Here is an 11,423-nt window from a genome sequence, read left to right on the forward strand (position 1 = left end):
CCTCCTCCTCCCTCCCTCCCTCCCTCCTCCCCCCCCCCCCCACCCCCACCCCTCCTCCTCCCTCTTCGTCCCTCCCTCACCCCATTCTCCTCCTCCCTTCCTCCCCTCTCCCTCCTCCCACGCACCCTGACGGCAGGTGTCGGTTGGTCAGCCCGTTGTCAAGAGAGATGGAGCCGCCATGAGCCTGCTGAGGACGTCAGGCGACAGGAGCAGCTCTCGCCCTCCCAGCACGCTCACATGCCCCGCGTTCTCCTCCTCCTCCATCCTGTGCACGTGGTTGCCCCGCGCTCCCTGTAGTGCCGGGAGCATGGCGTACGCGGTGATGTGCGTCAGCTTCGCGTCTCCCTGCTTGCCTCATCTCAGAGTCTCGAGAGCATCACAGCCAAGGCCCCACATGTCTTGTCTTGTCCGCGCTCGCTCGCACGTTCCATCGATCGCCCGCGAGGTAACGAGAGCCTTGGCAGCAGCAAGTGAGCAGCGAGGAAGGAGGGAGAGCAAGGGCACCTGCTACGGGCAGGACATCCGAGACAGACCGGGCGACGTGCCTCCCCTCGTCAAGGTTCGAGAAGAACTCATCGTACCTCGACTCTTTCGCCTGGACCAACCAACGTTCAAGGCAGTCAGCAGAACATCCGTCCTCACCTGCACTCCCTGCCCCTTGGAGCGCCAGCCCTGCTGCCTAGGATGAAACATCCTTCTCACCTCCAGGCACACAACGCGAGCTTGAGATGCATCGGCACTGGCTGCATTGGTGGAGGGTCAGAGGTTTCTACACGTCATGCATGCCCTCTCTGATCACTCCCATTCTTGTTATCCTTTCCCTCCTCTCTCGTTCCCTTTTCCCCTCCGTCCCTCCTGATTGTCTCAATTTCCTGCACTTGTTCACTTGCTTTCCCTCTTCCTTTCGTCTCATCTCCTCCCTTCCCTTTTCTTTTCTCTCCCTTTTCTTCTAATCCTCTTCCCGTACACTTTCCTTATCTGCTCGTCATTTGTTCTTTTCCCGTCTTAATTATTTCCTTCCCTGCTGCTGTGCTGTTCTGTTCTGTGCTGTGCTGTTCTGTGCTGTTCTGTGCTGTGCTGTTCTGTGCTGTGCTGTGCTGTTCTGTTCTGTGCTCTCCCCTCCTCTCCCCTCCCCTTCCCTTCGCTTGGTCTCTTTCATCATTTTCGGCCAATCAGCTTTTACTCGTTTACCACTACCCACCCACCATATGTCCTTATTGTACCCTACCTCATCGGTCGAATATTCAACTTGTACCCCCATTTTGATAGTATAAAGTACCCGTACTTCATATACCTTACCCAATGTGTGTGATTTCCCACCCCTACTTTGAACAAAAACAAACCTTGAGCCCACCCACCCTACCTAAATGAGACCTTATTGGTACCCCACCCTACCTTTGTAACAACCTTTAATTGGATTTGAGATGTCTGGTAGGGTTCTTTTGTCACCACCCCACCCCTAGTGTGCAGAGGTCATTCTATGGCCTGATCCGAGATGGTACCGGCCCAATGGCGAAGGTGGGGAAGGAGGAGGAGGAGGAGGAGAAGGAAGACGAGGGCGAGGAGAGGGATGAAGGCAAGGAGGAAGGCAAGACAGAAGAGCAGCTAGTCATGGAGTCATTGGCTGTTAGCTCTAAACAGGATCCTTGTTAGATTCTTCAGACAGGGATGGATAATAATCTGAGAGCATGCGAGCCAGCCAACACGGCTGCACCTCATGACGTTGACATGTTTTACCAGCTTGACGAGCAGGGAGAAATTGAGGAACACGTTCCCTGTGTTGTACAGGAGTTCTGCACCGGTGAAGGTGATCGAATACAGCAATGTCGTAGATCGCAAGAAGAGAAGATACTCGAGGATTCAGGTAGACGTGTCGAAGTCTCGATGTGCCCATGACGGTCGACTGGTATCAGGTGACGGCTTTCATCATGAGCTGCCTGTCGCTGCTCGTGTATGAGACCGACGGCATGTCTGCCATGTCAGAGGTAAAAGGAGAGAAGTGATGAGGAAGGCTGTAAGGTTCGCCATGAGATCGCCTTCGAAGTCTTTCTTCTCTTGTGGAGAGGTATCAATGAGTTTTTCCATGACGAGTTCGATCTTTCCGCTGTCTGGTGATGATCGTGCAACTTGCTTGCCGTGCAAGGTTTCCTGACCGTTCAGCCAGGCACCACGGGGGTTTTCTGCTTGTTTACATGATCTTTCAGTACAACAAGAGATGGCAGAAACAATACAGCGACCTGGCTGTCCACATGCAGGTTGAGTAGATGACGATGTTTGTATCGATTCGTTGACGATGGCCTCCAAGATCTTGCACTTCCCGATGGTGTTGTGGTATTTAGGGGGTGAAGTCGTGAAGGGATGTGAGTGGATGTATTGAGCAAGAGGACAGGAAGGTATCACAGCATCCTCAGCAACGCTTCTCTCAGATCTCTTTGTGTGTTGCTCTTCAGACCCTCGTGGATACTTTCAGGTTCCCCCGCTGTTCCTTTCAGTGAGCTCATCCCAACATCAGTTTCCTTCCGCTTCTCCTCCATGGCGATGGCGACGGTGAACAGCCTAAGGCTGCTGGTGAGCTCCCATGGAGCCTCTTGCGCGCATGTCAAGAAGTTCATGGCATGCAGGACGGACTCATCCTTGCTGCTCTCACCTGCGTCTATTTCCTCTTGGACCTTTACTGGTGAACGAGGCGGGGGATTTCTGATGGGAACAGGAGGAGGGCTGAGCGAGAAGGAAAGCAGGGGCAGGGGCAGGGGAAGGTTGGGGGAAGGAGGGGAGGGAGGGGGAAGAGGGAGGGAGGGAGGGAGGGAGGGAGGGACGATGGTCAGTCCGTTGCAACTGCTCATAGCTAAGAAGGTCGAGCTGCTTCTTCGGGAGGGTCGGACCGAGCCACGTGCCCCTAACTCTGATATCTTCCTCCTGCGGTATCACTTTGCCCTTTCCCGCCTCCTTTCTTTCTTATGCCCCTCCATCCCTCTTCTTATGCCCCTCCATCCCACTCTCTAACTTTTCCCCGCCCCTTTCTGTTACCTCTCTCTCCATCTCCGTCTCCCTCTCCCTCTCCCTCTCCCTCGCTTCCCTTCGCTTTCTTCCTCCCTTAACGTCCTTGACGAGCCCTTCCCCAGGTATTATCCTTGCTATCCTAGCGAGCAAACACAAAAGGTCTCTGCAGAGAAGCTCGAGCTGAGCAGCTCCGATGGTGATCTGAACTTGTGCTCGGACTTTCCTGGCGTTGGGACGTGTCCCCTTGCCCTCCACATCCGGACTGCGGGCTCGAAGGAGTGGACAGGAGGAGGAGTGAGGGAAGAGCAGTGCAAGATGCGGGAGCAGGCGACGGGATCAGTTGAGGAGGGCACATGGCACTTCGGAGTGTCTCAGTCGGGAGGGGTGGCAGGTGCGGGCCCACTAGCAGCTGCTCGCGTTTACCTACACTTGCTTCCCGCTGAGAGTTGTTGCTGGCAGGGATTTAGAGAGGCTGTGGGTGCTCCTTTTACATCTCGGACTATCATTGAAAGTATTCTACGATGAAGTCACAAGTAGGACTATCATTGAAAGTACTCTACGATGAAGTCACAAGTAGGACTATCATTGAAAGTATTCTACGATGAAGTCACAAGTAGGCGAGAACTGTACGCCACGTTCCCACCGTCCCAGCTTCCTCTTCGTTCTGGGTTGTTCTCTCCTCCTCTTCCTCCTTCGTACGTCATGTGCTCGCAAGCCCTGTGCCCTCAGCCTCTCTCGCACCTCCAAGACAACTTCGAGCAGCTCTCCGTGTCCTCCAGCACCGACGACGATCCCTCCGAGTCGCTCATCGACCAGCTCTCAAGCCCCCTCGCGTCCCCTCGGAGCAAGATGAGCGTAGACGACACGTCTGCACAGGACTGCGGAGCTCCTCGACGAGATCAGCAGCGGGAGGGTGGGAGAGGACCGGCCGACATGATCGGTCCATGCCGAGCGAGAGCCGAGCTTAGAGCATTGTATGAAGGTGTGATGTGGTATCGGACAAGGTCTGGTATGTCAGAGTGATCACGTTACGTGCTATGAGATCGCTGAGAAGATTTTGCGCATGCTCCTGACAAGCAGTTGGCTGCTGCCGGTCTGACAGTACTTGACGTTGTTGACAAATCAAACTTGACGCCCCGAAGGCTTCAAGATCAAAAGGATCTTAGAAGCAGAACTTGATCTCAAAATTAGACACTCACGTTGAAAGAAATTGCCGAACACACGGCAGTTTCTCACTCAGCTTTGAATTCACAGCAGCAGCGATTCAATCAATTATATCAATTCATTTACAAACTCATAACGAAACAATCGTCACAACAATTATTGATTACATATTATATCATACCCCGTGCAATACGAAACGCACAGGCTCCACTTGGCTCCTTTGAGTTCGCCCTTTTTCTTCCCCATCACTATCACTATCACTTTCTCTATCTCTGTCTCTGTCTCTGTCTCTATCTCTGTGTCTATCTCTGTCCCTGTTCCTCCCTCCCTCCCCACACCTTCAGCACTCACAGCCTCATCCATTCTCCTGTCGAGCTTCTTATCCAAGGACGATTTTCAGCGCTCAGAAGCTTGATGCAATGCTCTAAGCTCTCAAGCTGCTTCGCTCGGCATGGACCGATCGTGCCGGCCGGTCCTCTCCCACCCTTCCGCTGCTGATCTCGTCGAGGAGCTCCGCAGTCCTGTGCAGACGTGTCGTCTACGCTCATCTTGCTCCGAGGGGACGCGAGGGGGCTTGAGAGCTGGTCGATGAGCGACTCGGAGGGATCGTCGTCGGTGCTGGAGGACACGGAGAGCTGCTCGAAGTTGTCTTGGAGGTGCGAGAGAGGCTGAGGGCACAGGGCTTGCGAGCACATGACGTACGAAGGAGCGAGGGCGGTCAACACTACAAGATACGCGGTGTCGGCACCTACACCGTGCTGGGGTAATTACAAGTGAGGAGCCTACTACCCTGAATTTATGGGACTTGTGGGGGTGGGTCCTCTTTACTATGCTTTACCGCAGGATACGAGATCGCACCTCTCCAGCCCTGCTCCGGCACCGTACCCTCCTTCAGGGGGTGGGTCATACGGGGACTCTTGAGGGGTAGTCGAACCCGTCGGCCTCGATCTGTACGTACGGTCGCAGTGAGATTGAGAGGCGCGCCCGGTCGCACGCCTCAACGGTCACTCTGCTCGTACATTTTTATAGACTTGAGTAAAAGTTTAGTACCAGTGTCATGCTGAATCATGGACCGTCAGACGCAACTTCGGCTAAGTCCGGGTCGGACCGTGACTGAGCGGCCGCCAGCACCGCGACGCCGACCGTACACTACGGTAGTACCGTCGGTACTACGGGCACGGTAGTGCAACTAACGGGTGGGCCGGCCCGATACTCCGAGTCAGGCGTGCCACCGGGTGACCCGGCGTCAGCGGCCCGCCCGGCCGGCGGCGGGCTCGGCCCGCGGACCGGCGGCCGGTCCGCCGGGTCACGGCCCGGCCGCCCGCCATTCTGGGGTCTTTCGTGGAAGTCACAAATCGACGATATTTGTATTTCGTTTCTCAGGGGAGGGGTGGATACCGACCCCCCCGTTTTTGCGGGGTATTAAGCTGGTTTTCGGTCGGTGGGGGTCACCTCGAACTTGAGCTAGCACTGGGTAAGTCGAAAAGACTCCTCTTGGATTACCGTTACGATTCAATTTGAAGTAACGAGTGGTCAAATAGTACCCCACCCCACATCTTACATTCCATGAAGGGGGTCCTGAGCCCAAATTTCGAATCATTGTTATTTGACCTGAATCACTACCCCCTACCCCCAATCCAAATGAAATCGCTGGAAAAAATAAGGTAGAGGTGGTCTTATTCCTCTACTCCACAGGGCGACACCACAGGCCAGGGCAAGAGGCGATGGGGAAGGCACCTTACCAACGCGCTAGATACGATTATGCAAGCTTAGAGACTTCGAATCTTGATGTAGTCTAACATGATTGAAAGCAGAACTATGAAAGTGTTGCCATCTGGCATGCATGCCTCGATTTACGGACAGCCGATATCCCTCACTCTGGTGATAAAACCATTCAGCGTGTGGTTGATACAAAATTACGTTGCAAAGGCGTGCTGCAACTTGCTGCATTGCTTGATAGAACATATGCGTTCGACTCGATGACGATAGAGCGATTCAAAACCATCATGATTCTGTGGATAGTTCGACAGATTGATCACTTCTTGGATACACAGCAGAGCTGGCTTTTCGCATCCTTGTTCAAAATCCTTGTTCAAATCAGTTTCCCACAGAGCGGCCTTTAGGTAAGATAGCCCTACAGCTTGCCTCATCGGACTATCGCTTTCTTCCGAAGTCCAGGCTCTTCATGCCCCGCATGAACTTAATGCCGACGTCGTGTTGGGCGACACTTCAAGTTTCACATGGATACGCCATGTTCTCGCCAAAGTGCTAATGAAGACTTGCAAATGCTTTGCGATGTTTCATCTGGTTCATTCTTACTGAAATATACCACCTTGAAGTGTGCTTGTGCTTGTGTTGTTCTACATCTGCACCATGCGCTTGCAGCACTGGATTGAATTGAATACATCAACTGTCATTTCTCATGTCTACACCTGAGTGTATGCATGCGTGCATATCATGGAAAGAAACATGTCATCTTACGATTTCCAAATAGTGATGCATGTTAGCGTTGTAAATGCTAATGCTAAACATCACTGGTTTTGCTTGTCAATGACAACTTGAGCAAATCACAAGAGGTTTTCACAATTACAAGAAGCATGCATACATGATGCGGTTGACTTTACAAGAAATTCACACAAACATTTGTTGGTTCATTTCTGTGCATGTCTCCTTTATGTATGGAACGCATCATTAGGACTCTAAGCTTACGGTTGAACATGACTGCAATGAAAGAAACCTTAATGAAGTGCGCATGTTAATCACGGTATGCTGAAAGGAAAAAAAATGTTTACGTGTATGAGATTGCTCTCAATCACAGCGTCAACTTTGTGAACATTCCATGGATTCATATTGCTCTTTTTATCATTATAATGTTGAATTGAATAATGCTCACTGTCATGCATAGTGAAACCCTCGACTTCAAAATGTCACAACCATCGAAGGTGTTGGAGCTTTGAATCATCGAATATTTCCATGCTTTCTGTTCTTTGTCACTGTCCGAAAATAAGCCTGAGACTATTCATATCAGCATTTTAACCCATTGCAGCAAGAAAATTCCAAGGCTGTCGATCACTGTTGCATTCGTCGCTCCTAGTTTCCATCAAACGACGAAACAAACCTTCTCCCGGTAGATCTACTGGCAAAGTGCCATGTAGGGCTTGACAATGGTCTTGCATGGCACGGTACGAAGAGCTTCCTTGTCAAGATGCGCCATGTTGCAGTTATCTGTAACTCAACCTTGCACAGGCCGTGAGCGTGTGTAAGGCATGAAACTCAGGAGGAAATACATTTCGGAGGAGAGCAGAGAGATCCAGAAGCGTTGTGACTGAGGGAGCTGAAGAATGGAGAGCGAAGAGTACAACTTGCAAGGGCAGGCAAGGCCCGAGGGAGGAGGGGCAGCTCAGGGGGAAGCGTGGAAAGGGGGGGAAGGCGTGTGCCCCGGCTTCAAAATTTAAAAAGCCATTAATAAACAGGATCATGGACATGAACCTGAAATATTACTAATTAGATTTCAGGTATAGCTGAAAATCGACGTATGACCCCCCTTTCCGCACCCACCACCCTCCAGACTACAACTTCCACAAAAGACCCCAGAATGCGCCGTCACAGTGACCCGGGCCGGCCGCCCGGCCGCGGGCAGCGCCCCGCGGCCGGGGCGGCCCTGAGAACTCACAGCGGCGGTCACCGTCACAGTGAGTGTAACTTGGACCTCATTTGTCGCGACTATCTGCATCCCCCGCCGCATTCACATTGAATCATTGAATGATTGTTCCTGCAGCGGCGCGGCGGGGCCCGGCGGGCGCCCCGGCCCCGCCGCCCGGCCTGATCGGCCCGGCCGGGGCCGATCCGCCGCCGGTCTGGGCCGGTCCGATCACATCGCCCCGCGATCCGATGATCGCTCGGCTCAGAGTCAGCGGCCCGCCCTCGGACCCCCGGGCCGCGGCCGCGGTACCGTACAAGGCTGACTCGAAACTTGCCAAGTTGTGCTCCGTCGCGGGCCCACTTCACTATCAGTCGGACTCCCGATGACCGTAAACTTGTGACAGCGATGAGACTAACCCCAGGCTTATACTGGCCAAGCCTCTGCGGTGTCCGACTGAGGCGAGGCCCGGGCCCGGGCCCCACTCACTGAGTCAGTGAAACTTCACGGTCCGAGTCACTGTCACACAGAGCCTCGGAGTGGCACTGTCACTGCCGTCGCCGCCGCTGCCGCAAGAGTTGTGTTTTCTCCCCCTAATTGCTGAGCTAAATGAATATTGCTGCCCTCGATCAGTGCTTGGTGACGCAATGCTATGCGCTAACTGAATCAAAGGCGGAAAATACCTGGAGAGAGCAGAGAAGAACAAGAGAACAAGAGAACAGCAGAAGAGGTATTCTGCACTAGAGAAACGAGAGCGAACGGCATGGGCTTGAAAGCAACGGAGTCCTACAGGACAGCAGACGATCTTCATCGTGATGGAGACTTGCCCCGAGCATCGAGAGGATGGCTGGGAAGCGTGTCCTCCTTCATCGAGGAGATCCGAGACAACGGATTCGATCGAGTCTCGCTCTGCTTCGTGCGCATGTCGAGGAACGGGAGGGAGATCGCGGAGGAATACCTCCAGCCGTGAGCGAATGGAGTCGAGCTAGGAGGGAGCTGACTGCCATGACCGACAGGTTCTCCCGTGGGCTTGCGAGCGGGTCGAGGAAGCACATCCTGATAGTAAGTGGTGGAAGGCGAGCGGGAGAGCTCGAGGTTGATACTGCTCCTTCCTCCAGTTGCTCCTCCTCGTCCTGCTGGGATTTGTGCTGGTGCACTGGATTGTTCTCAAGGACTCTAACCTGAACGCGAATCTCGTTCCTGCCCCTGCGCTCTGTGCGAGTCAGGTAAGGGACGGTGAGAGCTGGTGGGAGGTTGACGGTGTTAGGATGACCTCTACGACACCGCGTCCCACCTCTGCAGAGTCGGGAACAAGTATGCGTTCTGGTTCTTGAAGAGGAAGGACTGGGTTCAGGTACCCTTCGCCGAATCTGAGGCCACTTGTGATGGAGTGTGCAGTGTGCGCCAAACCTTCCTGGCTACAAGTTGCTGCAGAGGAACGCGGACATGAACGGGAACTTCTGGTACTCGTACAAGCAGTCTGCACAGGTGGTGCTGTGACGGGTCTCGTGTGGTTGCTGATGGTGATGACGGCAGATCAAACAGTTCTACGACACTTGCATCCCCGAATGCGCCACGGACGAAGACGTGTACGACTCGAAGAGAGACCTATGCAGGGTAACATGAGCACAAGTTTGGCCTCCCCCCCCCCTGATGACGTTTGGCAAGGTTACTGACGGGGTACTGGTGACCTGGTTGAACGGCGATGGGCAGAAATGTGCTACTGGCACGAAGGGGGAGCGAGCGATCAGGACGGCGACGGTGAAGAATGAATTGCTGCAATGAATGATCCTGTTTGCACCTTGAACACGAACTTTTTGCTGTTTGCTCCTTGGTTGCATGCTCTCTGTCTCAGGCTGTGTTTATTGTTGAGAACTGGCCATGTGACATTTCCATCCCTTCCTGCCCTTCCCTTGCTTGCCTTCTGCTCAACTTGTGCCAGGCGTCTCTCTCGCATGCCAACGGCTACTTCTATGCTCCTGATGCCTCGGGCAAAGTGAGGAGGCTGCTGGAATCTTGTCACTCGTCTTGCGCCAAGGGAGACGTTCTTTTGCATGATAAACGGCACTGTCAGGTGAGAGGAGGAGAGGAGAGCAGATAGAGAAGAAGAGAGGAGACAAGAACAGGGATAGTTGGTGGAGGGGAAGGGAAGGAAGCGAGGAGACGATGGGTGGAGGAGAGGGGGGCGAGGGACAGCGGTGAGGAGTGCAGGATAGCAGGAGAGGAAGCGGAACGGTGGAATCTGATGCTGACTTCTCACAGGTGATGAACAGCCTCGCTCTCAGGTTCATCTCCACGGGGGTTGGAACGTGCGATCGAAATTTGCAAGCGAGGAGGATGATTTCAACCATGGGCACGACAAGAGATGTGCAGGTCTTCGTCTACCTCCTTCTCGACCTCGCCCTCGTCTCAATCTCTCCTGTTCATGACCACCTCCTCCCTCTTTTCACCCCCTTCTTCTTCATTCCTTCTCCTCCCTCTTTTCACCCCCTTCTTCTTCATTCCTTCTCCTTCCTCTTTTCACCCCCTTCTTCTTCATTCCTTCTCCTTCCTCTTTTCACCCCCTTCTTCTTCATTCCTTCTCCTCCCTCTTTTCACCCCCTTCTTCTTCATTCCTTCTCCTTCCTCTTTTCACCCCCTTCTTCTTCATTCCTTCTCTCGTTCACCTTCCAGGAACTCTCCCCACACTCCCCCCCGCCCTCTCTCACGCTGTTCCCCTCGCTCTGCTGCTGCGCATCCCTTCCATCGTCGCCGTTGTCCCTTTCCTCTCCTCTACTAAACTCACGTTGCGTGTAGGGAGCGTACATGTACCCCAAAGAGCTCGGCAACGCCATCGAGCAATTTTACTTGAGTTGTATGCAAGGTTGGAATCGCAAGGGACGGGCAGGTAAAGCCTTCTGCACCTCTCCTCTCTCCTTCTCCTCCCTCCCTCTCCTCCTCCTATCCTCCTCCCTTCTTCCTCCTCCTCCTCACCCAGCACCTGCTCTTCCTCCTTCGCCTGCTTGTTCACTCCTCGCATCCCCTGCTCTCTCTCGTCTCAACCGGCGCCAGGCATCCGCACTATCCCGCACAGCTCGGAGACTGTGGGAGGGAAACCTCTGCGAGACGACGCGAAGCAGCGGAGACAAGCTAGGGTAGGACGCGAGCATGGGAGGTGATGCGCTGACAGTGTAAGCAGAACGAGAGGAGGTGGGAAGAAGCTGTTCTGCAGAGCGACTACAACTGAGAGAGGACAGGGCGGGAGCATACGAAGCAACAATCTTACAAGAAACAAACACAAGAGAAGAACTCACCATCAACTATCTTACGAGAAACAAACACAAGAGAAGAACTCACCATCACTTCTCATCCGCGTCCTGTCCTCCTTCGCTCTCGTTGGCCCTCTCCTCGTCCTCCTCCTCATGCTCAAGTCACCTCCTCCAGCTCTTCTTCTCCTCCCCTTCCTCTTCCTCCTACAGTACTCCATCCTCCTCCCCCCTCCCCCCCCTCGTGAAGTGGGTCCCTGCGCTCCCATTTTTGAGTCGCTTTTCCCTACTGCGCCCCCTACTGAATTTGCGCTTTTCCCCTCTTGCTACCCTGAGCATCCTCTTCCGCATCTCCCGGCCCCGCTGCAGATAGA

The 11,423-nt window shown here is 53.8% G+C and overlaps 4 protein-coding genes across 4 annotated transcripts; 2 read left to right on the forward strand and 2 right to left on the reverse strand.

The window, feature by feature from the left end:
* Positions 1-76: 76 nt before the first annotated feature.
* GUITHDRAFT_145689 (hypothetical protein) lies at positions 77-749 on the reverse strand (the record flags this gene model as incomplete). The annotated part of the gene is made up of 6 exons (XM_005823444.1): positions 77-184; positions 238-345; positions 395-456; positions 505-595; positions 643-679; positions 703-749. The coding sequence occupies 6 exons, from the start codon at positions 747-749 to the stop codon at positions 77-79; spliced, it is 453 nt and encodes a 150-aa protein (XP_005823501.1).
* A 760-nt stretch (positions 750-1,509) lies between these two features.
* On the forward strand, positions 1,510-4,099 carry GUITHDRAFT_145690 (hypothetical protein; the record flags this gene model as incomplete). Its single annotated transcript, XM_005823445.1, has 12 exons — positions 1,510-1,518; positions 1,741-1,807; positions 1,833-1,864; positions 1,914-1,985; positions 2,020-2,111; positions 2,165-2,255; positions 2,306-2,360; positions 2,471-2,568; positions 2,622-2,677; positions 3,123-3,391; positions 3,578-3,982; positions 4,005-4,099. The coding sequence occupies 12 exons, from the start codon at positions 1,510-1,512 to the stop codon at positions 4,097-4,099; spliced, it is 1,341 nt and encodes a 446-aa protein (XP_005823502.1).
* A 412-nt stretch (positions 4,100-4,511) lies between these two features.
* GUITHDRAFT_117303 (hypothetical protein) lies at positions 4,512-4,859 on the reverse strand (the record flags this gene model as incomplete). The annotated part of the gene is made up of 1 exon (XM_005823446.1): positions 4,512-4,859. The coding sequence occupies one exon, from the start codon at positions 4,857-4,859 to the stop codon at positions 4,512-4,514; it is 348 nt and encodes a 115-aa protein (XP_005823503.1).
* A 4,347-nt stretch (positions 4,860-9,206) lies between these two features.
* On the forward strand, positions 9,207-11,133 carry GUITHDRAFT_155218 (hypothetical protein). Its single transcript, XM_005823447.1, has 8 exons — positions 9,207-9,292; positions 9,341-9,421; positions 9,473-9,565; positions 9,747-9,878; positions 10,067-10,177; positions 10,601-10,691; positions 10,856-10,938; positions 10,983-11,133. Exons 1-8 carry the CDS (start codon positions 9,251-9,253, stop codon positions 11,028-11,030), a joined length of 681 nt encoding a protein of 226 aa, XP_005823504.1. The 5' UTR covers positions 9,207-9,250; the 3' UTR covers positions 11,031-11,133.
* The last annotated feature ends 290 nt before the right edge of the window (positions 11,134-11,423 follow it).

This window comes from Guillardia theta (genome assembly GCF_000315625.1).
Source record: "Guillardia theta CCMP2712 unplaced genomic scaffold GUITHscaffold_108, whole genome shotgun sequence".
Lineage (NCBI taxonomy): Eukaryota > Cryptophyceae > Pyrenomonadales > Geminigeraceae > Guillardia > Guillardia theta.

Bases quoted from the DNA above. Each gene is read 5' to 3' on its own strand.
- GUITHDRAFT_155218 (XM_005823447.1), top strand. From the start codon at position 9,251: ATGAACGGGAACTTCTGGTACTCGTACAAGCAGTCTGCACAG. The intron at 9,879-10,066 runs GTGAGAGGAGGA...GACTTCTCACAG, and splicing joins ATGATAAACGGCACTGTCAG to GTGATGAACAGCCTCGCTCT. The intron at 10,939-10,982 runs GTAGGACGCGAG...CAGTGTAAGCAG, and splicing joins AGCAGCGGAGACAAGCTAGG to AACGAGAGGAGGTGGGAAGA.